Here is a 25,055-nt window from a genome sequence, read left to right on the forward strand (position 1 = left end):
ACTGCGCCTTTTAGTACGGTGCGCCTTATGGTCGTGAAAATATGGTAGATTCTTAGGAAAAATTAAAGGATTTTTTTATTCATTGCACTTACTGTAAATAATTTAAGCCTTTATTACTGTAATTTTGATCAATTTGGTTACAGAGAACCAAAACCTACAATTTAGTGTCAGAAAAGTAAAATATCACAAAAGTTCACTCAGCATATTTTAAACAGAAATGTCTGGATTCTGAAAAAAATAAATCTGTTAATTTCCATGCATTTAGGGCTGGGTCTTTGGCTCAATTTTAAATTAATTATTGCAGTACTACAGCATGGGATGTAAGCAGTTAGCATGTTGCCCTCTACATGCCAACATCGTACCAAACAGAAGCAAAAGACGCTTTAAAAGCAGCTTTCAGGTCATTGTTGGACACTATTGGGTCTTTTGTCTCTTCTCTTCCTCTTAAAATACCCCTTAGATCCTTTACAGGGTTCAGTTTAGAACAGTTTGCTGGCCAATCAAGCACAGTAATACCGTGTTGACTGAGCTAGCTTTTGGTATGTTTGAAGGTGTTATAATTTTACATCCTGCGATAAATAACAAAAATAACAGCAGTTTTTATAGTAGTCTTAATTAGTGGTGCTGTATGTTTTCATCAGTTGTGTGGTTTTGGTCTTACAAAGATGAAGAGTCCCATTAGAGCAGGAGACTGCAGCTGTGCCCAGATATAGAATTCAAAATGGCACAAGAAATTAAAAAGATTTTAAAATTAAAGAGAACTAAAAGATTAGTTACACTAAAAGATTACTCTGCAAAAATGCTCTTGAAATAAATAAAAATGTGTGTTTACCCTTTGAGCAGGCTGATAAGATGATTTGCCAATGGACTGAGTATTTTTACTCTTAAAATAAGATAGATAAAATGCACTTGAATTGTTTTTCCTATCTTAAATATAAATTGTCTGGTGCGTGCTTTGGTAGCGCAGTGGTTGGCGCGCATGACCCATGTATGGAGGCCTTAACTGTGTACAGCAGCCAGCAAACCACTGAGACAGAGCTTTGAGATAGGAAAAATGTATCTGGACATAAACTTAGTGTAAGTACACTGCAAAAAAAATGCAAATCTAAATAAGTGATTTTTTTCTTAAAATAAGTGCATTTGTTCTGTGTCTATAAATTGTTTGGGGTGTGCTTTGGTGGCGCAGTGATTGGCGTGCATGACCCATCCTTAGTCCTCCACACGGCTGACCCGGGTCCTTTGCTGCATATCTCTCCCTCTCTCTCTTACCCCCTTTCCTGTTAACCCAAAAATAAATAAATAAATGTTAATTGTGTTGTTCCATTGGCGAAGTGTCTCACCTATTTAGATTAGCATTTTTTTTGCAGTGCACTTACACTAAGTTTATGCCAAGATGTCAAAGCTCTATCTCAGTGGTTTGCTGGCTGCAGTACACATTTAATCATGACGATTAAAAATATGGTCAAAGCATAAACCAAAGACTTGAGAAATTTCCACCTCTCAGTAACGACATAATATTGCAAACCACAGAGAATCTCAGTCCCTGGCAGGAGAAAGTGAGATTTTCTTTTCATGTTTTATTGTTGAGCACATGATTGTTCCTGAAATCGCAGCCACTCTCCGTAGAATTCAACAGATCCTAGTTTGTTTTGTGTTTAGATAAGTTATAATCTGTCCTCCTGTAGGATGACTCCTCAGCTTATGATGAGAGCGAGGAGGAGCAGGAGAAGGTTTGGCTTGTTTGGTCTTATACTCATCTTCCTCTGCTGCTCCTGGACTCCTCTGCACCAACTAAAATCCTCATAGTTTACCATAATCCTCCGCCCCTTCTCTCCTTTGACATCATTTCTCTATATAAGGGGTGGCCAAGTCCAATCCTTAAGAGCTCCCATCCTGTGGCTTTTAGATGCATCTCTTCTTCAATGCATCCAAATACAAAAAAAAATTGCTTGCAGTTCTAAATGACTGACAGCTAATCCGGGAATTCAGCCATGTGATTCTGTGGAAGAAGGGATGCATCTGAAAGAGTGCTCTGTAGGACAGGATCCTTCCATACGTGCCTATATATCCCCCCTCCACCATTCTTATCTTAATTCAATCTCTTTTTTTCATGTGTTCCTTTCTTTAATGAAAAGCTTGACAAAGAGAAGGTGATCCACAAACAGATTAATTTGACACAAATATTTGGTTTTTGTTTGTAATTTTAACCGGTTTTCCTTTCCTTTTTTAACTTTTTTTAGTCTGAGTCCAAAAAGGAAAAGGTTTGTCTGTGTTTCTATATCCTCATCATAAGAGTAACTTTTTTGCACCAATAATATTTTATAGTGCTATATACAGCAGGTAACTTTTGCTGCTTTTTGTACATATCTCCAATCTTTGTAAAAGCTGAAAAGTGATCAATCTTTCATTGCAGGCATGTAATTTTAGATGAAATGAACTTATTCTGCAGAGGAAAATATAGTTTCTTCTCTTAATGTATGGTCTCTTAATGCTTTAGAGAAGCTCACAGTCTTTACTGTTGCATCTTACATGGTTTCTTTGCAGACAAACTTGCAAAATCTTTTTAGATCACAGATTTCTTGCTATTCAGTGCTATTTAGATCTTGGAACTGAGGCAGTTGTTAAAGAAGACTGCTTTTAATGTCTTACAAACGTAACTGCTTAGGCAATTAGATTTATTTGACATCAGGTATTTCAAAGAGTCAATAATGAATTTGGAGTTTTTAATAGATTTAGCACACAGAAAAAAATTATCTTAATGGTTTATTAATAGATGTAATGAAATTAAAGGCTGGGTTTTTCTCAAAGAATTACATGTTTAAAAGTTTCTACAGCTCATCCCAGCTGCAGCCTGGTGGGACTGTCTGTTAATGATCCTAACACAATCAGGAGATTTTAAATCATCGCCACCTTGATCTCAATCTCAGAAGTACCTGAATGTGCAAATCCTGTCTGTCCCTAGCTAATCCTGTCTAACGTCAAGGTTGTATTTCATATCTTTAACCCCTGATGAAAAAAATGGAGAGTTAAGGCTAAGAAGGAAAGCTGGAATTTACAAACCTTGCAGCTGTTTCACTTGTAGACAGTGGTTATTAAAGTGTGAGTCACAGCTTGCAGGAGGAGACAGTAAACCTGTTGAAACTGCTAAAACAAGATTGCTGTCAGCATGTTGTTGCTTTAGGGAAGGGGGGGGGGGGGTGCCACAGATGCTGTGGCTCACCTACACATATGTGTCCTTTCAGGCTGAAAAGAAGGACCAAGAGAAGCAGGTTGGTTGGTTTGTGGTCGTTTTACCCTCAATTTGCAGAAAGCTTCATGGCCTACTTTATTTTTTTTTAAACAGTGCTCCCTGCCATTGCTCTCCTTTTCTTAGCTTTTCTTAAGTATTTTTAAAAGGCATATGTGGCTGTACATTTTCTATCTTAAATAATACAGCTTAGATATATCTCTTATTTGAAAATAGAGTATGTTTTCTGTCTCCCCAAAAAGCAAATAACATTTATCTTAAATGTCTTTATCCTCATTTTTGCCCAAGGAGGAGACCATTACCAAAGAGGTGGGTTCTTGAAACACATTAGTCTTAATGTTAGAAAGATAAACAGAGGCAAGGACCTGCAGGAACCATAGAAATTCAACAGCAACAAAAAAAAACCTACCAGTTACATCTTTTTCAAGTTTTTGTCTTGCATTTGGAAAGTTTAAATATAGTTTACAGATGATTTTCCTTTAATTAGAATACTGTTGAAAAGTAAGACTTAATTACACATAATAAATCTTATATAGAGTGTTTTAGTTTAAACCTGTTTATATAGGCTAATCATGGTGTGGATGGAGTTATATAGTGCTGTATTCAGGGTATTCATGGAAAATTGGGTAGAAGGAAAAAGTTTCCAACAGGGATAGTGTTCAGGTTTGTAACAAGTGTAAAACAAGCCTGTCATTAGCTTGAACCCACTAAGAAGTGCTTTTCCATTCTATGTGCAGAGTTCTTTAACAGTATTGTCAATTTTACAGCTAACAATAACAAAAAACAGATCATATGCTGTATCAGAATAAACAGAACCAGAATGTAACATTGGAAATCCCTCTTACTACAGAAAGAGGAAGTCAATCTTTTTTTTTTTTTTTTTGTCACAAGATTTTCCAGCAGCCTTTGTGATTCATCCAGGTTCAATAGTGTCCAGATTTTAGTTCTTTTTGCGGTGGGATCTTCTTTTTTTGTTAAGATAATGTATTGGATTGTTAATAATTGGCACAAAAAAATCTATTAATGTAAATCTAGAGTTAAATGAAAAACTTTGCTTATTGATTTAAAAATCCTTAAGGACAAAACCTGATTCTGTTTCAAACTGCAGACTACCATTTTCCTAAAATGAGATTTTTTTAGAATGAAAAAGAAAAAAACTGAAAGCAAAAAAAGAAACAATAGAGCCAAATACTGTACGTCATAATGGCATTGAAATGATGTGTAATAGGAAAAACCATTAATCAGCACTGAATTTCTTTATGTTTCTATGTTATTTTACTGTTGTGTCATGTGAAAACTTTTATATCCAGTTGAAGTCGATCCTGTTCGCTCCCATATTTCATGCGTTTTTGTTACCATTTTATTTTACCATCAGAGAAAAGAAACCCATTGTGTTTCCAACTCCTCTGTTAAATGTGTTTTAGACAGTTGCTGCAGTAGAGGGTAGAAAAGACTGCTTTAAATATCAGCCGTCTAATCTTTACCTTTTTGCTTCATGTGCTTTTTACAGTCAAAAGAAGAACTCAACAAGGTCTGTTAGTTTAGTGAACATCACCCCCCCTCAAAGCTTTATTGCTGTATAAACTCAAGTGTAAATTTTCCTGAGAAAAGCCTGCTGCAGATATTCTGATGTGCATTTCTGACTTGTTAGACGATGTCATCCTCCCAGCTGTTTCCGTTAGACACCATTGGTGCCCATAGAGCTCCATAGTAGCAGTTCACCCGCTCGCCCTTAGCCCTGTGATATCACCAAACCACACTCAGAATAAATCAAGTTCTTTGTGCTTTTGATGTTTACAGCCTTTTGTTTTGCACTTGTTTATCATCGGCTGATTTTTCTTATGCTTTTGTCTTTTTTTTTTCTTGTCACTGGAAAGACTGAAGCCACATCTGTGGTCACAAAGAAGGTACAGTGAAGTGAAATAGCCACAGTCAATAGATTACCTGTCCATAGGTTTATGGTGCAGTAAGTGTTGAGTTTTAGTTTTAAAAAAAAAAAAAAAAAATATATATATATATATATATATATATATATATATATATATATATATATATATATATATATATATATATATATATATATATATATATATATATATATATATACACTACCGTTCAAAAGTTTGGGGTCACATTGAAATGTCCTTATTTTTGAAGGAAAAGCACTGTACTTTTCAATCAAGATAACTTTAAACTAGTCTTAACTTTAAAGAAATACACTCTATACATTGCTACAGTAATGTGGTAAAGGACTATTCTAGCTGCAAATGTCTGGTTTTTGGTGCAATATCTACATAGGTGTATAGAGGCCCATTTCCAGCAACTATCACTCCACTGTTCTAATGGTACAATGTGTCTTATGGCAGAGGGGTAAAAATAGCTTCTTCCCCTCTGCCATAAGACCCATGAACACATAACTATATGTCAGACTCCATAACCTGCCCATGCCATTTACACTGCTGTATTGCACACTGCTCTATTTGCACTACCTTGTACATTTTACTTTTTATACTTTTTATATATATATATATATTTTTTTTTTTATCCATATTTTTATCCTAAGTGTATATATTAGTATATTTTTTGCATGCCTTATACCCCAGTGTTTTTAGAGATTTTTATAATTTTATTTACCTATTTCATATTATATGTTTCATGTTGCACGATTGTACCATAAAAAATTCCTAGTTGTGAACTCCTTCACTAACAATGGCAATAAACCCGATTCTGATTCTGATTCTGATTCTGATTCTGATTCTTGCTCATTGGCTCAGAAGGCTAATTGATGATTAGAAAACCCTTGTGCAATTACGTTCACACATCTGAAAACAGTTTAGCTCGTTACAGAAGCTACAAAACTGACCTTCCTTTGAGCAGATTGAGTTTCTGGAGCATCACATTTGTGGGGTCAATTAAACGCTCAAAATGGCCAGAAAAAGATAACTTTTATCTGAAACTCCACAGTCTATTCTTGTTCTTAGAAATGAAGGCTATTCCATGCGAGAAATTGTTAAGAAATTGAAGATTTCCTACAGTGTGTACTACTCCCTTCAGAGGACAGCACAAACAGGTTCAATAATTTATATGAAGAAAGACAAGATGATTTTCTGATTACTGCTACTATTTAATGTCGATCAGTCCATCCACCCACCCACCCATCCATCCATCCATCCCTCCATCCATCCATCCATCCATCCATCCATCCATCCATCCATCCATCCATCCATCCATCCATCCATCCATCCATCCATCTTCTCCGCACAGTAATTTAAGAGTTATGGATGCCAGTGTGTTAAGTAAAAACACCTAACTGAGATCATGAGCCATTTCCTTGATTGCTCTCTTCTTGTACATTTATTGTGGTTCCTTATTCAAACATGAAACCATTATGCGCCTTTGCTTCGGTGGAGGCATTTAAATGCTATAAACTTGTTTTAAATCTAAAATACCCAGTTTGATAGATACACTACTGCATGCTTGAAAATTGTGCCTGACCTTCATTTTTCAAGGAGATTAAAGATTTACTCTGAGATGCCATTAAAGCTTTTACTTAACTCTGAGCTCCAAATAAACAGGGATGCATATTTTGCTGGCCAACCTTTCACCTCCATCATTTTAGCGTTTATCAATTAAAATGCAAGAAGGTAAAGCGCTTTTGCTGGAAAGTGGCCCTCCCTCTTTACCCCACTTATATCTACTCTGTGGCAGTGTGCCCAGTGTCTTCTAGCTAATAACACTCTGCTGCGGTTATTGATGGAGCACTTTTAATAAAGACTTATTTGGATGCTTCTCCTTATGTACATCCAGCTCCTACTTTGACTGGTGTGACACATGGAGAACACTTGAATAATCTTAATAAGCTTGTTTTTTATTCTTTAATTTATTGATAACTTATTATTGAGACCAGTTAATTTTCTAAAGCATGTGGAAGACATTATTCCTAAAAATGTGGAGTTTTTTTATCTTTTAGTGTGAAACTGCTTTGTGCTGCTACAGGGGTTCTTTGTTCTGAACTTCTGTCCAAAATGATAGTATAGCATTATGCTAAACATTAACTAAAGCTGGAATTAAAATGACCTTTTGAGTGTTATGTTTCTTTGATAAAAAGGGTGTAAAATACAGTATATTTTCATTCATCTTAGGTTCTATTAACATTTAAGTACTATTTTTGTCCCTCTTTTGCTGTGATTATCTCATTCAAATGACAGCAATGAGATTTATTGTAGATATGGTCTTTGTTCAAATCTGGAATTTGATTTCTCTTTTTTTCCAGACCTGGAAAAGTATGGTTAAAGAAAATGAGCATATAAAACTATATGTATATGTAAATTATATTTTAGGCATTATTCCCTATCCCATTGTCTAAAAAGTCTTTCTTCAATTTATTCTATACTTTCATTCCCTCTCATGTATTTCCCCGCTTCATGTCTTATCCTCATTTTTTTTGGTGCACTTTTTTTTATCCATCCTTTTTTGGATTTAATTTTTATTAAATTCTTTTATCTTTTTGTTTTTCTCCCTCTTTGTTTTCTTCTTTTCTGGGAGTTGTTCTTCTTTCCTTCTATAGATCCGACTGCATACTCCTTCAATTCTTGCGTTCTTACATGTACTAAATCTTTCCTTCCTTCCTTCCTTCCTTCCTTCCTTCCTTCCTTCCTTCCTTCCTTCCTTCCTTCCTTCCTTCCTTCCTTCCTTCCTTCCTTCCTTCCTTCCTAAAGAAACCAGCTTGAAAATTACAGTAAATATATGTATTTCATATTCTAAATTAAAGTAAAAGGTAGAGAATTCTTAAAAAGCACAGATTTCTAATGAAATGTCTCTGAACATTTTGTGATATATGAATGTTCAGCTTTTACTCAGTTTTTTTCTGTTGGAAAGTAAAACTAACTTCAGGATGTTTATGCCTGGTTATAAGAAAACGGTTTTCATTTCATCCTCTGGTACATTTTTGAAGATCCGCTTGAGTTTCAGGAAATGACCTCTTTAATTGCTCCATCCAGACGAGATAATACAGCATGTTCTGAAGAGGCAAAATAGAGCCTGTCTTCTGTCTTTCTTGTTACATCTATGAATGCTACACAGATTAAATGTATGATGGGCTCTCAGTTCTTTAACATTCATGACCTGCTGCTTTGCTGTAGGTAGAGCTCATACATTAATCTCTGTTCATATGAGAAAAGCAACTTCTGCTGCATAATGTCCTCAACAATATTTGCTTTTCCAATTGCCAACATTATACTCAAAATCCCTGTAAAAATGTCAAAGCATGCATGAAATTAAACTTACATGGGTAAACAAATAGAGAAAGAAACTTAATTAATCACAAAAACAAATCGATGCTGTTCCTTACTTTGAGTTCAACTCTCCAGAGTGCTTCATGTCTTCACAACCCAACTTTTATAACTCGTGACCTAATGTCAAGTAGATTCAGCTGTCATATCTTTACTTATACTTTAATTTCAGGGCACTAAATAGTTAAGTACAGAAGTTTTTCTGCTGATTTGATAAACTTATTCCTAAAGTTGGGGTCAGGAGATCACTCTGAAGATAATAAATGTAATTAGCTTTAAACAGTGACCTGGTTACCAAGGCTGTTTGTCTCTGCATTATGGTCTGGTTTAATTGCCATATTGTCTGTTGAGTTTCTTTTGTAAGATATACAATCCATCCAGGCAGCAAAATATAAACGGGTTGAATTAAAAGTGATATGGAAACTTTTACTGATGTAAACTTTAATAGACGACCCAACACTTTATTAGCCGACAGGGGTTAAGCTTTTGCTGTTCACAGACTTTAGCATGCTGTTAACACTGGAAACATTTGGTGAGCATTAACCACTTTGCGAAGGCCTGCATTTGTTTTAAAACGGACAATATTCAGTAAATTAGGAAAAAAACTGCTAGATATTTTTATAATAATTATGGACCAGTAGAAATTTTACATGCAAGTTAAAAACAAACCGTCCACTTACTGAAGAATGACTAATGGTTAGTAAAAGCTAACTATGTGATGCTAAACTTGTCGCTACAAGCATGCTTAGTGTGGGGGATTGTATTTGAGTCAATGAGTCAATGCAATCAACTGGTTTTCCTTAGATAGAAAACTTTGTATCAATTTGACTGTATGATCTGGTTGAACTGTAAAGTGCCTTGAGATGACATGTGTTGTGAATTTGGCGCTATATAAATAAACTGAATTGAAATTGAATTGAATTAAACTTAGTTTTTAATGGTGTTATCTGTCCTGCTGTTTTATTTTTTTCAAAAACATTCATGATGTGAACTCCAAAATAACTCTAAGACAGAAAACTTAAAAAAAAACACACAAAAAACATGGAAACTAACCCTTAAGTTTCTCCTCGACAGAGCCACCCTGCCGCACCTACTGAAAATTATGTAACATTGCAGCCAAGTTCTGGCTCTGGTTCTGATCACAAAGTTACGACCCTGTTACCACCACCCTCATCCTTTTCATTTCTACCCATCTTTCAGCTGGACACTGAGGCCGCCAACATCCTCAACGACCTTCAGGTGAAGCTCAGTACAGTCCTGGACAACTTTAGTGCCGTGTTTGCTAAAAGGTAACAGCCCTTAGGACCTGGGTCTAAACTAAACCCTAAAGCTAAATAGTGGCTTGCAGCAGGCGCTTACAGACTTAATCTTTGCTCTCTTCAGTTTCCAGAATCGCATAAACAGCTGCATGCGTCAGATGGCCGAGATCCTCTACCAGATGAAAGGTCCGCCCAACCACAACACTGCAGAGACAGACGCCGACAATGCACTGCGGCCTCTAATGGAGTTCCTGGATGGAAAGTAAGTTGCCAAGATGTGTGCAACCTTCAATATAACGCCTGATTAGAAATATGCATTTAGAGATAAGGAATACAACCTTCAGAAATGTTTAGTGAAAATGGTAAATTTGTTATTAATCACATGATAAATTACAATTGTGGCGGGCCAGGGCCTTCAAGGCCTTCACTGCTGGCCTAAAATCAATCAGAGACACTAATCTATATTCAAAACCTAAACTTAAATTTTCTTCTATCCAACTGTATTAATTTATTCCAAACGATCTGTTCTCTTAATTATGTAGTGTTATAATTATGCTATATATATGCTATATTTTTTGTCTAATCAGATTTCAGCCTCAGTTCGTTACTATGTTAATCACTTCTGCCCAGGGCCTTCATTATCAGCATGGCGGCTGTTACCTTAACAATATTAGTGAGGAACGCTTTCTTCAACCAATCAGAATTTAGATTTGCCTCACAGGGCCAGCTTGCGAGCCCACCCCTACATCAGCATTTTCTGTCCGCTGATTGGTCAGTTAGAGCAAAAAGATTTACAGCCAAGTTAAGCTAGCGACAATCTGCATTTTAGATTCAAAAATGGAGATGGAAGGATAATAAAGAGGATAACTTGCACTTATTAATAGAAGCAAATTTTCTGCTCTCTGTTAGATAATACCGTACCTGGCCACCCATACATGACCTTCACACAAGCCGACCTAGGTTACATTGCAGGAAACTGAATCCAAGCACATCAACAATTCCAGCTCAGAATATCTCAACAGAACATAAATATTTCAGCTTCGGTTATTTAAATAGTTTTGTTTCAGAGCGAATGTTGTCTAAAGGCAATTTAGATTAAATTCATATATAGAAATAAACAGTCGATTCAGTCCAGTAATTTACTCAAATTTAATCACTTTTCTTCTAATTTATTAGAGCAAAAGACAAATCTATTTGAATTTCAATTTATTAAAACTTGGTGGCCAGCACTGAGTCAATGAAGTGACTAATTAAGGATTTAGTGTGGCTTTATCAAAGTCTGGAATTAAATATTTTAATAGAGGTGTTTATGCTTGACAACCCTCAGAATTGTCTGATTTTTACTAAACTGATATCAACGACTTAACATCACAGTGTTAACATTTGTTAAAGGATGTAAAATATTTCGTGGAACGAAAAGGGCAAAAACAGATGGAATCTTTAAGGGGGTTAGTCCATTACTTTCTCTATGCACTGCTGAACATAATGGAAAAGACTTCATTCCTGGAAATAAGCGGATCAAATTATCCAATTAAAACCGGCTGCACTCTGCCTTATAGTTAAGGTCAATATCTTTTCTGTCCAGCAGCCATTTGGCTTATTTACATGACATAAATTGGCTTAAAATCATGTTCTTTTACAAACAACTTGTTATCCCTAAATTACTTTAAATTACGTACTTTTACAAAAAAAAAAAAAAGAGAAAGAAAAAGTATGGTATCTCTATTACTTTTTTACTTAAAGCAGCTCAGATATCACATTGTATAGTATTCTTGTTTTAACTGGTGAGGCTGTGTATGAATCCCAATAATGCTACACTTTGCTGCCATCTGCTGGTCACAATCATCCCTAATTGGGCTTAACATTTTTTTTTTTTTTTGCTATGTATTTTTTGATCACCTGCTTAACAGGAAAAAAAGAAAAATTATTACAAGCAAAATTACCTGCAAATTTTACAGTTTTGGTTGTTTGCTTAGTGCACTTGTTTATTTGTAAAGCACTGCAACAAAATATTTTCTTAGGCAGAAATCTTTAGTGTTTTTTTTTATTATTATTTTAAACACCAATGTCTCGTCTGCTTGTAATCCAGCCTCAGCATATTCGCTGACATCTGTGAAAAAACGGTGCTGAAGAGGATCCTAAAGGATCTGTGGAAGATTGTCCTGAGCAGCCTGGAGAAGACCGTCGTCCTGCCTCAGTCTAATGACAGCCTGGTGAGAGAGACAACAATCTTCCCTGTCCTTACTCACCTTAAAACATCTCTAACCCTGTACAACAATATAGTTAAAGAAAGACGTCTGCTATAGGGACTTACCTCAGAGATGAAACATTAAAACATCAGAATCAAAGTGGATAGATGCTTCCCTCAAGAATTTTACTTTATCGCTTGATTTTATAAAATGAACCTGAAATACTGCCAATTATTGGGGTAGAGGAATAGAAGCAAAATGTTGCACAATAATGACCACTTTCTTCTTCCTTCTTTGTTCATCATGTTTTCAAAAAAATATATACTTAGCTGAAGTTGTCAAAACCTAACAATTATATTCGTCTGGGTGTCTTTTGAGTATGTTCTTATTAAACATGTATTGTGATATCTAAGTTAGGCTAAACATGTGAACTGTATCATAAGTAGTGTATGGTAAAAGGATATTAACAGAATTTTGGGCTCTGCTGCCCTTCCCGGTTTGCTTCTTCTCCTTTAATTTGATATTTCCGTGTTTGGGATAAATCTAATCTTCCTCTCTCTCTGTTTGCAGGGAGCTCAACTCCTCACTGCAGCGAAAGGACTCTCTAATCTCAAGGTACATCTTTAATCAAATCAAAAATCAAATCAAATTTTATTTGTATAGCCCTTTACAATAACACCAGGAAGACCAAAGTGCTTCACAGAAGTATAAAAACGTTTAAAAAATAAATAAATGAAAGAATAATAATAAAATCATAAGCATAAAACAACTTGTTCTAAGTACTAAAAGCCAGTAAAAAAAAAAAAAATGAGTCTTTTATCTGGATTTAAAAAGGTGCAGATCAGTGAGAACCCGTACACCGAGGGGCAGATTGTTCCACATTTCCGGTGCAGTGTTTATACTGGAACCTAGGGACATCCAGAGCCATTTGATCAGCGGACCGGAGAGCTCCCCTGGGGCGATGTACGGTCAACATCTCAGTTAAATATAGCAAAGCAAGACCATGAAGTGCTTTAAAAACAAGTGTAAAAACTTTAAAATCAATCAAAATGAGAGGCATTTATTTAGGATTTAATTAGAGTTTATTCTTAATTATCATGTTCTCAATTATTTATTTGAAAAAGCCAAAAAATTAATTATAGTTGTTTTGTTTAATACAAACTGCCTTTGTTTGGAATCCATTAACCTCTTTTCAGAATTAAGATACGTGAGAAAATTGATTAGACTTGATTGGAGACAAATTTTTAAATTGTTTAAACCCTCTCATTATTAGAAAAAAAACAGATCTTACATTTAGCAGCTTACAAAACTGTGTACAGTTTGTATCTAACATGAAGCCGATTTAAATCAAAAAATGTTGTGGTTTTAAACAAGATGTGAATACTTTGCTGTATGTCTCATTCTTCATGCTGAAAAATTTCTTTCTTACTGCACTTCTAATATGTAGATGTTGTTTCTCCTTTGTGTTTTATTATAGGTGTTTCTTTATGAGTAACTTTTTATGTTAACGTTTGTCTGTTTTCACAGGGAGGAGCTGAGGCCAAAACTTTGACACCTAAACAATGCATCATTATCGATGCAGGGCTGGAGACGATCAAGGTGGGTTTTACAAACATGGTCGGAAATGTTGCCATGTTATTGCTGCCATGTTAACATAGAACCGAGGTTCTACATACTGCCTGGTTCCTGTGTTTGAGACTCTGGGATTAAACTTCAGTATTTTTCCAGCTATAGATAAATCAGAAAACATTTGCTATTTCAAATCCCTATTATCTAAATGTGGTGTCCTCCCTTTCTTTTCTACCTTCCCTTATTCCTTCCTTTCTTTTTCCTGTGCATTTGTTTCTTTCCTTTCAAAGTAATGTACATTTTCAGGCTTCCTTGTGTCCTCCCTTCCTTTCTTCTTTCCTTCCTAGTTCCTAATTCCTAATTCTAATGTCCTTTATTCTTTTTATCCTTCATTCCTCGTTTTCTTTTTTTTTTTAATACCTTCTTTGTATTTTCTTTTCTGTGCCTTACCAAGAAGTTAAAAAACAAACGACTGGACTTTGTTTTCGAAGTTAGAAGATGTTTCCCTTCCTATCCAGGAAGCTTTTTCAATTCAAAATGTCTAGATTAGGATTGAGTTCCAAGCTTTATTGAGTAGCCCAACAAAGCCTTCGAAAACATGCAAATTGAACCGGAAGAAGAGGTCCACCCCTTAGTTACAGGGAGCCATTGAGGTCTTTTTTAGCCTGCAATACCCGATACTGGTCTATGCCTCTGAAAGGGGGAGTTGCTAGGGTCATTGTTAGCCCTGCTGAGCAGGCAAGATGTCTTTCTGTGCCTTGTTTCCTTTCCTTATTGAAATCTCTTTCTTTCTTATTTCCTTTCTTAGCTCCTCTTTCATTTCCTTCCCTCCTTCCAGCCTTCCCTCTGTAGGTTCCGTATTAAAAGTCTGGTCACTGTTAAATTATCATTAAACTAATTCTGAAAGTTTGTATTTTAAAGTAAGAACATTGGTGTCATCTGCTGCCTGGTTATCCAGCCTGACAGGCTGGACCAATCAGAGCACGGCGGGCGGGTGTTTACACTTCCCCCACAGTGACCCATAATGCAGTTGTTTTTCATAATGCCCTTTTTGAATCAACTGGATATATCTTTTAAATTTCATATTGTGTGCTGTAGGTCTTAGGAAATTTGAACTGCTAGGGTAATATTTTACATATTCACGCCCCAATTCAGTCCTGCTGTATTCGTAAAACTCCTGAAGATACAAATTAGACTAAAATACTGGGCAGTAAAATGAATAAAAACATAAGGACTGGGGAAAACCACAAAACATACAATGAAAGTAGAGCTATGGAAAAAAAAAAACATGCATCAGGCTATCTTGGAAATTAAAAACATAAAAAGAGTCTTCTGTGGTAAGAATAACAAACCATCAGACTTTTCGTCTGCTCCCCTATTTCATCTGCTGTCCTTATCTCTTTTAATCTTACAGGACAGTTTCACTGTAGTTACTCCTGCGACAGACACTCATACCCAATTATTTCTGTTTTACCCTCCATGGTCCAGATGTAGACCATATAGATCCATTTTGTTTGTGTGTTTCACTTCATTATCTAAAAATGCAGGTACAATAATTTTCTTTTTAAAACCGTATACAGTCATTACTTTTAGGCAATATTTTCCAAGTAATCATTTTTAATTCAATGACAATAAAGGTGGGCTGCTCAGTGGCACAGGGGGTAGCATTCCTTGCAGATGCTACCCACAGTTTTCTCCTTCTTGCTGCACTCCTTGCAGGTTGTGAGTTTGATTCCCGGCCCGGGGTCTTTCTGCATGGAGTTTGCATGTTCTCCCTGAGCATGCGTGGGGTTTCTCCGGGTACTCCGGCTTCCTCCCACAGTCCAAAAACATGACTATTAGGTTAATTGGCTTCTCTAAATTCTCCTTAGGTGTGCATGAATGGTTGTTTGTCCCGTTTTTTTCTGTGTTGCCCTGCGATGGACTGGCGACCTGTCCAGGGTGTACCCCGCCTCTCGCCCGTAGACAGCTGGAGATAGGCACCAGCACCCCTCGCAATCCCACTTGGCATTAAGCGTGTCAGAAAATGGAAAAAATCAGTTTGCTACCTACATTACATTACGTTTATGTAGTTAAAAGCCAAATATTGTCTTCTTTGATAATTAAAAAAGCAGTTTCTTTCCTTTGTTGCCTTTTAGCAATTCTTCCATGCTGGAGGAAATGGCCTGAAGAAAGCATTCGTAGAGAAAAGTCCTGAGCTAGCTTCGCTGCGTTACGCCCTGTCACTGTACTCCCAGAGCACCGATGCCCTGATTAAGACCTTTGTCACCACACAACACTCCCAAGGTGGTATCACAAACAGCATGCATCTGATGCCAGTGATATAATTCTTAAAATAATTAAAAACTTCTTTCCTTTGTTGTCTCAGTGCACGATGGGATTGGCATCAGAATCACCGGCAATGAGAAGATTAAACCTGACAGAGGTACATCCTATAAGAGTCTAGAGATTTGTTCTCGTTCTTAGCAACGAATAAAAGATGTTCAGCTCTGATACGTCCATAAGTTTATACACTTAAGTTTTGCAGGAAATAGTGGCTTATTTTCAAAATAAGAGAGTTTACCTTAGTTTCAGTCATTACTACTATAAAACAAAGGCTTGAAGTTGATAAACTAGTATTTTTTATCAAAAATAAATGTTTAAAGCTCAATGCAAAAGGTGCAAAATTATTGAATTGAAAATGATCAAATGGGTCACTGACGCTGTTAGAAACCCATGATGAAAAACGATTGATTCAGTTATTAAGGCTGTGAGGTGTTGTCACTTATATGAATGTGCTGTCTGTTAAATACAGGCTCAGGTCTGGAGAAGCCAATTGGAGAGGCTATGCTGCAGATCGACATGCTGCTCGGAAAAGAGCGCAAGATCAACGTCCGTGGTGAGAGTTTAAGCTGCCAAAACATTAAACCCATTTATTAAATTTGATCATGTATGTAAAGCCCCACTCATTCTAAAATGAAGGAGGTAGCAAGGTAATTGCCCTTTCTTAATAAATATATAACGCAATAAAAATAGTAAATTAATGTAAATAAAACAAAAGTGGTGAATGAATGTCAAAGTTATTACCCAATAATAATGTTATGTAACACCATACGTCACACTGCCAGCATATTCCTTGATGACAAAGATTAAAAGGTCAAAATATAATACTGAGAACCTTTATTGCACTCCGCTTAGCCTTCCCGTTATCAGCTGAGAATCTTGATCTCTCTTCCTGGCCAAGGAAACAAGAACTGGATGATAGAAATTGGTTTCAAAGAGAACATTTAGCCATGTTCTCTTTATTGTCCCTGATGTGGCTATACAGCAGAGCTACCACGGCAAAAGGATGGAAAATCTGTGAGCAGAGCCTTTTATCCCCAGCATGGTGGGAACAGCATCACATGTCCCTCTGATGGGTTGAAGAGGTTTGGGGAGCACAGTTTGGAGAGTTTGGATAACACAACATTTTCTTCAGCAAAGTTAAAAGTTATTATCAGGGCTTATGGCATAACACTCCTGAACCTGCCACCTTTGTGACATGACCTTAAAGAGAATATGCGTGCATAGAATAATACTGAATGAATATATATGTATCGATAAATGGATAGATAGATATAGGTAGCATTTCTTCTGTTTAGGTAGTACTTAAGACTCTGCTCTGTTTTTTGTTGCTTATACTCTGTTTTTCTTTCATGTCTGCCCCCATAGTAATTGCTGTGAACGATATGAAGTGGCAAACATCTGGGATGTTTCGGCCATTTGTTGAGGTCTCCATGGTGGGTCCCTTCTTGGCCGACAAAAAGCGCAAGTTCACCACTAAATCAAAGAACAACTGCTGGACAGCAAAGTTCAACGAGACTTTCCAGTTGTGAGTTGGACATCTGAAACGCCTCTATGCACCTGTATTCTATGCATCATATTAGTCATTGATTATGTATTTCTCCTACTGCTCTACAGTATCCTAGGTAAAGAGTCTCCAGATTGCTACGAGCTCCATGTGACAGTGAAGGATTACTGCTTCGGCCGGGCAGACCGGGTGGTCGGCATGGCTGTGGTCCAGCTGCGCGACGTGGCCGACAGGAAGAGCTGTGTGTGCTGGTGTCCTCTTGGGCAGCGAATTCAAACTGACGAGACGGGCATGACGGTGATGCGTATCCTGTCTCAGCGGCCGGCTGATGAGGTGGCAAAAGAGTTTGTGAAGCTGAAGTCTGAGACTCGCCCTGCAGAGGAGGGCAGATGAGCAGAGCTTCAGACTTAGGACTGAATGTTGCTAAAATAGGGTAAATGTTGATGACCCATCTCATGTTTATTTTCGGAAAACAGAGTCAGCATGTCAGTTACTGATCGTATATGTGTGAGTTACTGATTGTTTAAGGCAAAGAGGACATAATACAGCTTACTTTGTATGAGATAAAGAGTTTATTTTGAAGATAATGAAGTTAGGGGACGTTAGACAGTTGATCTGAATAAAATCAATACGATCTTAATCCAAATACAAATATTACATTTGTGTCTGCTAGTTACAGCCAATGTTTTAAGGGGGAAAGAGCAGGCCTGTTTAATAAAGGTAACTACAACTTTAAGGCTTTTAGAGACCTGAGGAAAATCTTGTGTGCCATCAGTACCACCATTTACTCTAGATCTCATCTATAACCACTTAAGGGGTAATCAAAGAAAACTCCTCCTATTTCACTAATTGGTTTCAAGCTTGTTTATTGTGAATCAGAGCTTTCATAACTTGGATCCACCAATTAACACTCCTAGCACCAGATGTGTCTTATATAAAGTAGCTGTTTTAATTATGTTTGCAGAACTGCAGCATATCCCAACAAAAAAGGTCTCTAATCTTTAATAGTAATTACTTTTAAGCATTGATTGGCTGGTGGTAGATGGTGCAAAATCACATTGGAGCATGATGTTGTAGCAAGTTCTCATTTGTGACGCCTTAAACAGGGGACAGTTAGCTGCCAAAGGTAGCTTTTGTTTACTTTTAATGCTTGAGTTTTATGATTGATCAGTCAAGCTTGTGTTAATTTTACTAAACATAAAGCTGTGTTCAATGGTTTTAGTGAGATGGATTTAAAAAACCAAACACACAGGAAGAACCATGTTTTTTTTCTGTATGAGATAGAGGAACAGATATCTTTTTTTCTAACAACATTTAGAGTTTTTGCAAGCTGAAAAAAAATATATATAGATGCTGCAACCATGCAATGCATTTGTTATGGCCTCGCACCTATCATCCATTTCCAGTACCTTACTGGTGTTCCTATAATTAAACCTACAGCATAGACAACACGATAGATCTGTCCTGTTGTGTGCTGACGACGTGCCAAGGTTAGTAAGTGTTCAGTGCGTCACATTCTAAGGTTGATTTCAGACAAATGTGGCCTTTTGCTCTAAAAATCCCATATTTTGCTACTGGCTTTTCAAACGCCACTTAACAACAGCGTTTATTAAACGGAAAACAGTCTGCTTATGTTAAAGACCCTGTTGGGATCTTTCTCATCGGCCATACCTGGAGTGACAGCTGAACACTTGCACTCTTCTTAGAACAAACCTGTAAAAAAATATAAAGGCCTACGAATAGAGCATGTATTTATTGTACACAAAATCCACTAGATTTGTGATTTTTTTTTTAAGTATGTACTGTGAAACTGAGTAAATTTCTGTAATTATAAATATCCTAATGTGACATATGTTGAATATACTTGTAACAATATTTTGTATATAAAATATTTATGAATCAGGACAATGGGGTTCAGTTCTTTTGTTTGTGTTTAGAGGAGATGGACAGATTGATTGGGGCTTCGTCCGCAGTAATGTCAGCTCAGATGTGGTCTGTGGCAGTGAGGAAACAGCTGTGCCAAAAAATCAAAGCTTTTAGATTAAAAGGTCCATCTATTTACAGACTCTCCGCTAGGGTCATGAGATATGAATCACAACCGAAATGAAAAGATCATGGATACAAGCAGCTGATATTATCTTTCTCCAGAAGGATGCTGGAGTTGTGGTGGTGAGCTTCATCATCTAGGGGAAGCTCAGGTACAGGTGCTGGTCATAAAATTAGAATATCATGAAAAAGTAGATTGATTTCAGTAATTCCATTTAAAAAGTGAAACTTGTATATTATATTCATACATTACATACAAACTCATATATTTCAGATGTTTATTTTGTTTAATTTTGATGATTACAAATGACAACAAATGAAAATCTCAAATTCATCATATCAGAAAATTAGAATATTGTGAAAAGGTTCAAAATTGATGGCCCCTGGTGCCACACTCTAATCAGCTAATTAACTCAAACCACCTGCAAAAGCCTTTAAATGGTCTTTCAGTCTAGTTCTATAGGCTACACAATCATGGGGAAGACTGCTGACTTGACAGTTGTCCAAAAGACGACCATCGACACCTTGCACAAGGAGGGCAAGACACAAAAGGTCATCGCTAAAGAGGCTGGCTGTTCACAGAGCTCAGTGTCCAAGCACATTAATAGAGAGGCGAAGGGAAGGAAAAGATGTGGTCGAAAAAAGTGTACAAGCAAGAGAGATAACCGCACCCTGGAGAGGATTGTGAAACAAAACCCATTCAAAAATGTGGGGGAGATTCACAAAGAGTGGACTGCAGCTGGAGTGAGTGCTTCAAGAACCACCACACACAGACGTATGAAAGACATGGGTTTCTGCTGTCGCATTCCTTGTGTCAAGCCACTCTTGAACCACAGACAGCGTCAGAAGCGTCTTGCCTGGGCTAAAGAGAAACAGGACTGGACTGCTGGTGAGTGGTCCAAAGTCATGTTCTCTGATGAAAGTAAATTTTGCATTTCCTTTGGAAATCAAGGTCCCAGAGTCTGGAGGAAAAGAAGAGAGGCACTTCATCCACGTTGCTTGAAGTCCAGTGTAAAGTTTCCACAGTTAGTGATGGTTTGGGGTGCCATGTCATCTGCTGGTGTTGGTCCATTGTGTTTTCTGAGGTCCAGGGTCAACGCAGCCACATACCAGGAAGTTTTAGAGCACTTCATGCTTCCTGCAGCTGACCAACTTTTTGGAGATGCAGATTTCATTTTCCAACAGGACTTGGCACCTGCACACAGTGCCAAAGCTACCAGTACCTGGTTGAAGGACCATGGTATCCCTGTTCTTAATTGGCCAGCAAACTCTCCTGACCTTAACCCCATAGAAAATCTATGGGGTATTGTGAAGAAGAAGATGCAATACACCAGACCCAACAATTCAGAAGAGCTAAAAGCCACTATTAGAGCAACCTGGGCTATCATAACACCTGAGCAGTGCCACAGACTGATCGACTCCATGCCACGCCGCATTGCTGCAGTAATACAGGCCAAAGGAGGCCCAACTAAATACTGAGTGCTGTACATGCTCATACTTTTCATGTTCATACTTTTCAGTTGGCCAACATTTCTATAAATCCTTTGTTTTTATTGGTCTTCAGTAATATTCTAATTTTCTGATATGATGAATTTGAGATTTTCATTTGTTGTCATTTGTAATCATCAAAATTAAACAAAATAAACATCTGAAATATATGAGTTTGTATGTAATGTATGAATATAATATACAAGTTTCACTTTTTAAATGGAATTACTGAAATCAATCTATTTTTTCATGATATTCTAATTTTATTACCAGCACCTGTAGAGCTACTGCTATTCTGCATTTATGATATTTTAAGATATTATAGCTGTGCGTTTAAAAATTTTTTTTTTCTTTTTTCCCCTCAAACTTTCTGGACATCCCATTAATGTATTTACTGCAGGTGTGAATCTTATGTGACTTGGTGGTTGACTCCCCCTAGTGGTGCACTTCTCTGTTTTATGGAGTGAGGTTTCAGCTTTTTTTGAATTGCAAACATATTTATTCCGCTCCAAACAATTTATAGTGATTGCAGCATTTGTTTTGCATTTTTTTTTAATTGAATTAATGTATTTTGGAGTTGCCATCACCCCTATGATTACTTAGCCATCTGCAGATAAATTGCACCCCTGATAGGGGCCATAAAAATTATGTTCTAAGGAATCAAAAGCTAAATAGTTGAACACTGTACTTCATGGTATAGCATGTTACGCACTTCTCCGCAAATTTAAAATCTGTTCCTGTTTAACTAGTTTTTTTGTTTTGTTTGATAAATTACACTTAAATTTAAAACTATTAACTATCACAGAGATTATTCAAGGTGATTTTATTTACAAGCACTGGTATTCAAAAAGTATTTTTTCAACTCAAAAAATAAGTCTTTTGTTGATTGCCACTTAGTATAATTAGATATTTGGGATTGAAAGATACAAGTAAGAATAGAAAATAATTTTGGTAATATATTGTGTATCCTAAGTGACAAATGGTTAAAGACAATTTCAGTTGTCTAAAATTATTGATTTTACTGATTGTTTTAAAGAATAAAATCAAATAATGTACAAATTTTTGAGGGAATGTAGTAAATATTTCCCAGTTTGCAGTAGAAAACTGGAAGGAAATGTAAGGTTAGGCTTGCGCTGAGAATTAAAGGCTACTAAAGTGCAGAATTGGTAATATAGGTCCAAACCTATAGCTCCAAACAGCTTTACATTCATTCATTAACGCACATATTGATGGTAGCCACAGCTACCCTAGGGCACACTGACTGTAGTGAGACAGCTGTACACAGGCCTTCTGACCACCATCAGTATGCAATGCAGATGAAGTGTCTTTACCAAGGACCAGAGGCGTAGCCAGAATTTTTTTATAAGGGTGGCCAGGCAATAACCAATGTACACTGAGGGGTGGCCAAAAGCGGATAGGCACCAGAACCACAGATTTAATCTGTACTGATCCAACAGGAAAACAGCCTTTGCTTACTAATAGACGAATATATTCAAACATCCGTGCTTTTAGATAAAAGTTGTAGTGGGTAGAATTCTTTAAGGTTTGAGTTTTGGGTGAACATCTTTTCCATTGTCATTAATTACCTACTTTTATCAGTAATCATTATGCATAAAATTGATATTTACAAACACTAATATCTACATAAATTGATTATTTAATATGTTTTATTTATCTATTTCACTGAAGACTCCTAGATGACTTACAGAGATGCAGAATTTTCTCTTTACCCCATAAAACACAAAATCTATTTCTGCTTGAATTCTGTACTTATCTTTAATGTTAGTATATGAATGTGTATAATTAGCCATAGTGCTTTTGTTGTCAAGTAATTTTTAATATATGAGAAATTAAAATGTTTCTCAAGGACACAACTATGATGGACATAGCTGGGGTTTGAACCAGTGATCCTCTCGATAAGGTAAAGGTATAGTATTTATCTTCTTTCTTTGTAGCCTTGATCCACTGTATTTTGGGGGACATCAAAACAGACTCTGGATATTGTAAATATGTGACTGGACAAAATAGATCTAGTAAAATGTATCTTTAAAAAGTACAGGAAGGATTATAAGACTTCTGAGTGCTTTTTTTTATGCTGCAGCCTTTTTCATCAGTAGGCTACGATGGATGTTGCACAATATTCATTGTCTGTTTTTTAATAATGATCTGAACAGCTATAAAATATTTGAAATTACTACTTTTTATTGAGCAACTGATGACCTGACCAGTTTAAAAATCGGGAAACAAATGTTATTAAAATACACATCGAAAAAAAATTAAATCAGTAACAGATTAACACTTGTTTTTATCTCCAAAATCAATTATGCAGGTCAAACCATATATAGACAGGGTTTGGAATACATTTAAAAACAGTACAGAAAGAAAAAAAAAAAGACTTTAGTCTGACCCCAGAAAATTACATTCAGTAATTATTTATTGACAAAAACATTGTGAAACAAAAAGATTTGCTTACATCTCGAAAACAGGACTTGGGCTATACTGCTGAGTCAAAACAAAAATTTTAAGACTTAATATGGTTTAGATAAAATATTTTAGTCTTTACATATTCATTGTATTTATTATTTTTAGTGACATGTAAGGAAGAGAAAGTGGTGCCTTTGACTGGGGTACCAGGACTGAAGAATTCAACATCAGCATGATCACATGGTCACAAACTATTTACAACACATCATGTCAATAACATTCAAACAAGATGGAAACATCTTTGCAGTGCTTTTTGTTTTAATAATGTTGAAGCAAGATGCACACTTTTAAACAGATTTTATTACACTACGAGAAATTGATACCAATTTATATATAAATATTGGAAGAAAAATATTTATACTATGCATAAAATGCAGTTTTACTTTATCATCATTCTTCATGAATGTATATTTATCTTCACTTTGAATTAACTTCTTTAATTTAAAACAGTGTCAAAACCTCTAAATGATTTTAAATATATCAAATGAAGAACTAAGTAAGGACATCTAAAATGATTAAGAGCTATTAAATATTTGTTTATATTGGTCTGTCAAATAAAAATTGATATCTAGAAAAAAAAAATCCATGTAAATGTGGCAAGAATAAAAAAAAACAAAAATTATTAAACATATAAAACTATTAATCAAAATAGTTAACGTTTTAAAATAATTCAGAAAAACTTCAGAAATTATTGAATTAAGTCACATCTCTCTCATGCTACTGTCAATTGTGGAATAATTTCTATAACTATAAGTTGGTGTTTATCCAGACCCTAACATCTGATTGGTTAACATACAGTTGAACTACACACCAATCAACTTTTCCTAACCTGTGTTCTCACATCTGTGTTTAGGAATGTTAAATTATTCAATAAATACTGAATAAAATTGGTTTAAACAAAAATATATGATGTGGATTATAAATATATTGCTCTATTTTGCAATAGTTACCACAATAATGATAAAAGTGATGATAAAAATTGACTTTTTTTGGAAATGCACCAATAGCTGGATAATCAGAGCCTCACATACAGAACTACATACAAAAATACAACTTCCCCATCATCAATGAGACTCCTTCAGCACATCAGTAGCATTGAATAGTGCAACCAAACTGCCAAACAACAGGAAATAACAACCATCAGTCATATTTTTTTATGTTGATACCCATTTATGTTTCTATTCATAAGGAGGAAACAGTTGGAAAATTACAGTCATGCTGTCCAAATGTTTCCATTATGAAACTTATCATCACAAAAGTGATGAGTTCTTATGACAACAACTGAATCATTTCAATAATCATGAAACCTTTGAATCACAATCTAAACACACAACGATTTTAGCATCTATTTAGTTATGTATGACTAGTTTATAAAGTATGAAAATGTAGAGACAATGTATTCAATTAGTGTATGCATTTGCAGCTTTATATAAATAGTAATGTTTTTAAATGTTTATCTTATTTATTTAATATGAGCATGTTGCTCTTCTAGCCTTTGATAATAATTAGGGTTGTAGCATTTGTGTTTTTGCACCAAATCATCCAGATGGGTACATGAGTGAAGACAGTATTTACTGCTGGCTACTATCGGTTTTTGTCAGTCACGTGACTGACACGCCCCCTAGCGCCATTTTTGTGGTGAGCGGAAGAAAA

General features: G+C 35.9%; 1 protein-coding gene across 1 annotated transcript in view; it reads left to right on the top strand.

Annotated features, from left to right (window-relative positions):
* The window catches only part of LOC119785426 (protein unc-13 homolog B-like), a 233,627-nt gene extending 214,338 nt beyond the window's left edge, over positions 1-19,289 (top strand). Inside the window, exons 41-57 of the mRNA XM_038288108.1 lie at positions 1,686-1,730; positions 2,136-2,150; positions 2,241-2,261; positions 3,243-3,269; positions 3,536-3,556; positions 4,758-4,778; positions 5,125-5,154; positions 9,739-9,827; positions 9,922-10,059; positions 11,887-12,010; positions 12,557-12,601; positions 13,514-13,585; positions 15,694-15,841; positions 15,924-15,980; positions 16,350-16,433; positions 17,246-17,405; positions 17,495-19,289. Of these exons, the coding sequence (XP_038144036.1) occupies positions 1,686-1,730; positions 2,136-2,150; positions 2,241-2,261; positions 3,243-3,269; positions 3,536-3,556; positions 4,758-4,778; positions 5,125-5,154; positions 9,739-9,827; positions 9,922-10,059; positions 11,887-12,010; positions 12,557-12,601; positions 13,514-13,585; positions 15,694-15,841; positions 15,924-15,980; positions 16,350-16,433; positions 17,246-17,405; positions 17,495-17,777 (1,380 nt within the window). The 3' untranslated portion in view covers positions 17,778-19,289. The remainder of the gene's footprint in view (positions 1-1,685; positions 1,731-2,135; positions 2,151-2,240; positions 2,262-3,242; positions 3,270-3,535; positions 3,557-4,757; positions 4,779-5,124; positions 5,155-9,738; positions 9,828-9,921; positions 10,060-11,886; positions 12,011-12,556; positions 12,602-13,513; positions 13,586-15,693; positions 15,842-15,923; positions 15,981-16,349; positions 16,434-17,245; positions 17,406-17,494) is intronic.
* The last annotated feature ends 5,766 nt before the right edge of the window (positions 19,290-25,055 follow it).

Source organism: Cyprinodon tularosa, unplaced genomic scaffold (assembly GCF_016077235.1).
Source record: "Cyprinodon tularosa strain WSP-4 unplaced genomic scaffold, ASM1607723v1 ctg249, whole genome shotgun sequence".
Taxonomy (NCBI): Eukaryota; Metazoa; Chordata; class Actinopteri; order Cyprinodontiformes; family Cyprinodontidae; genus Cyprinodon; species Cyprinodon tularosa.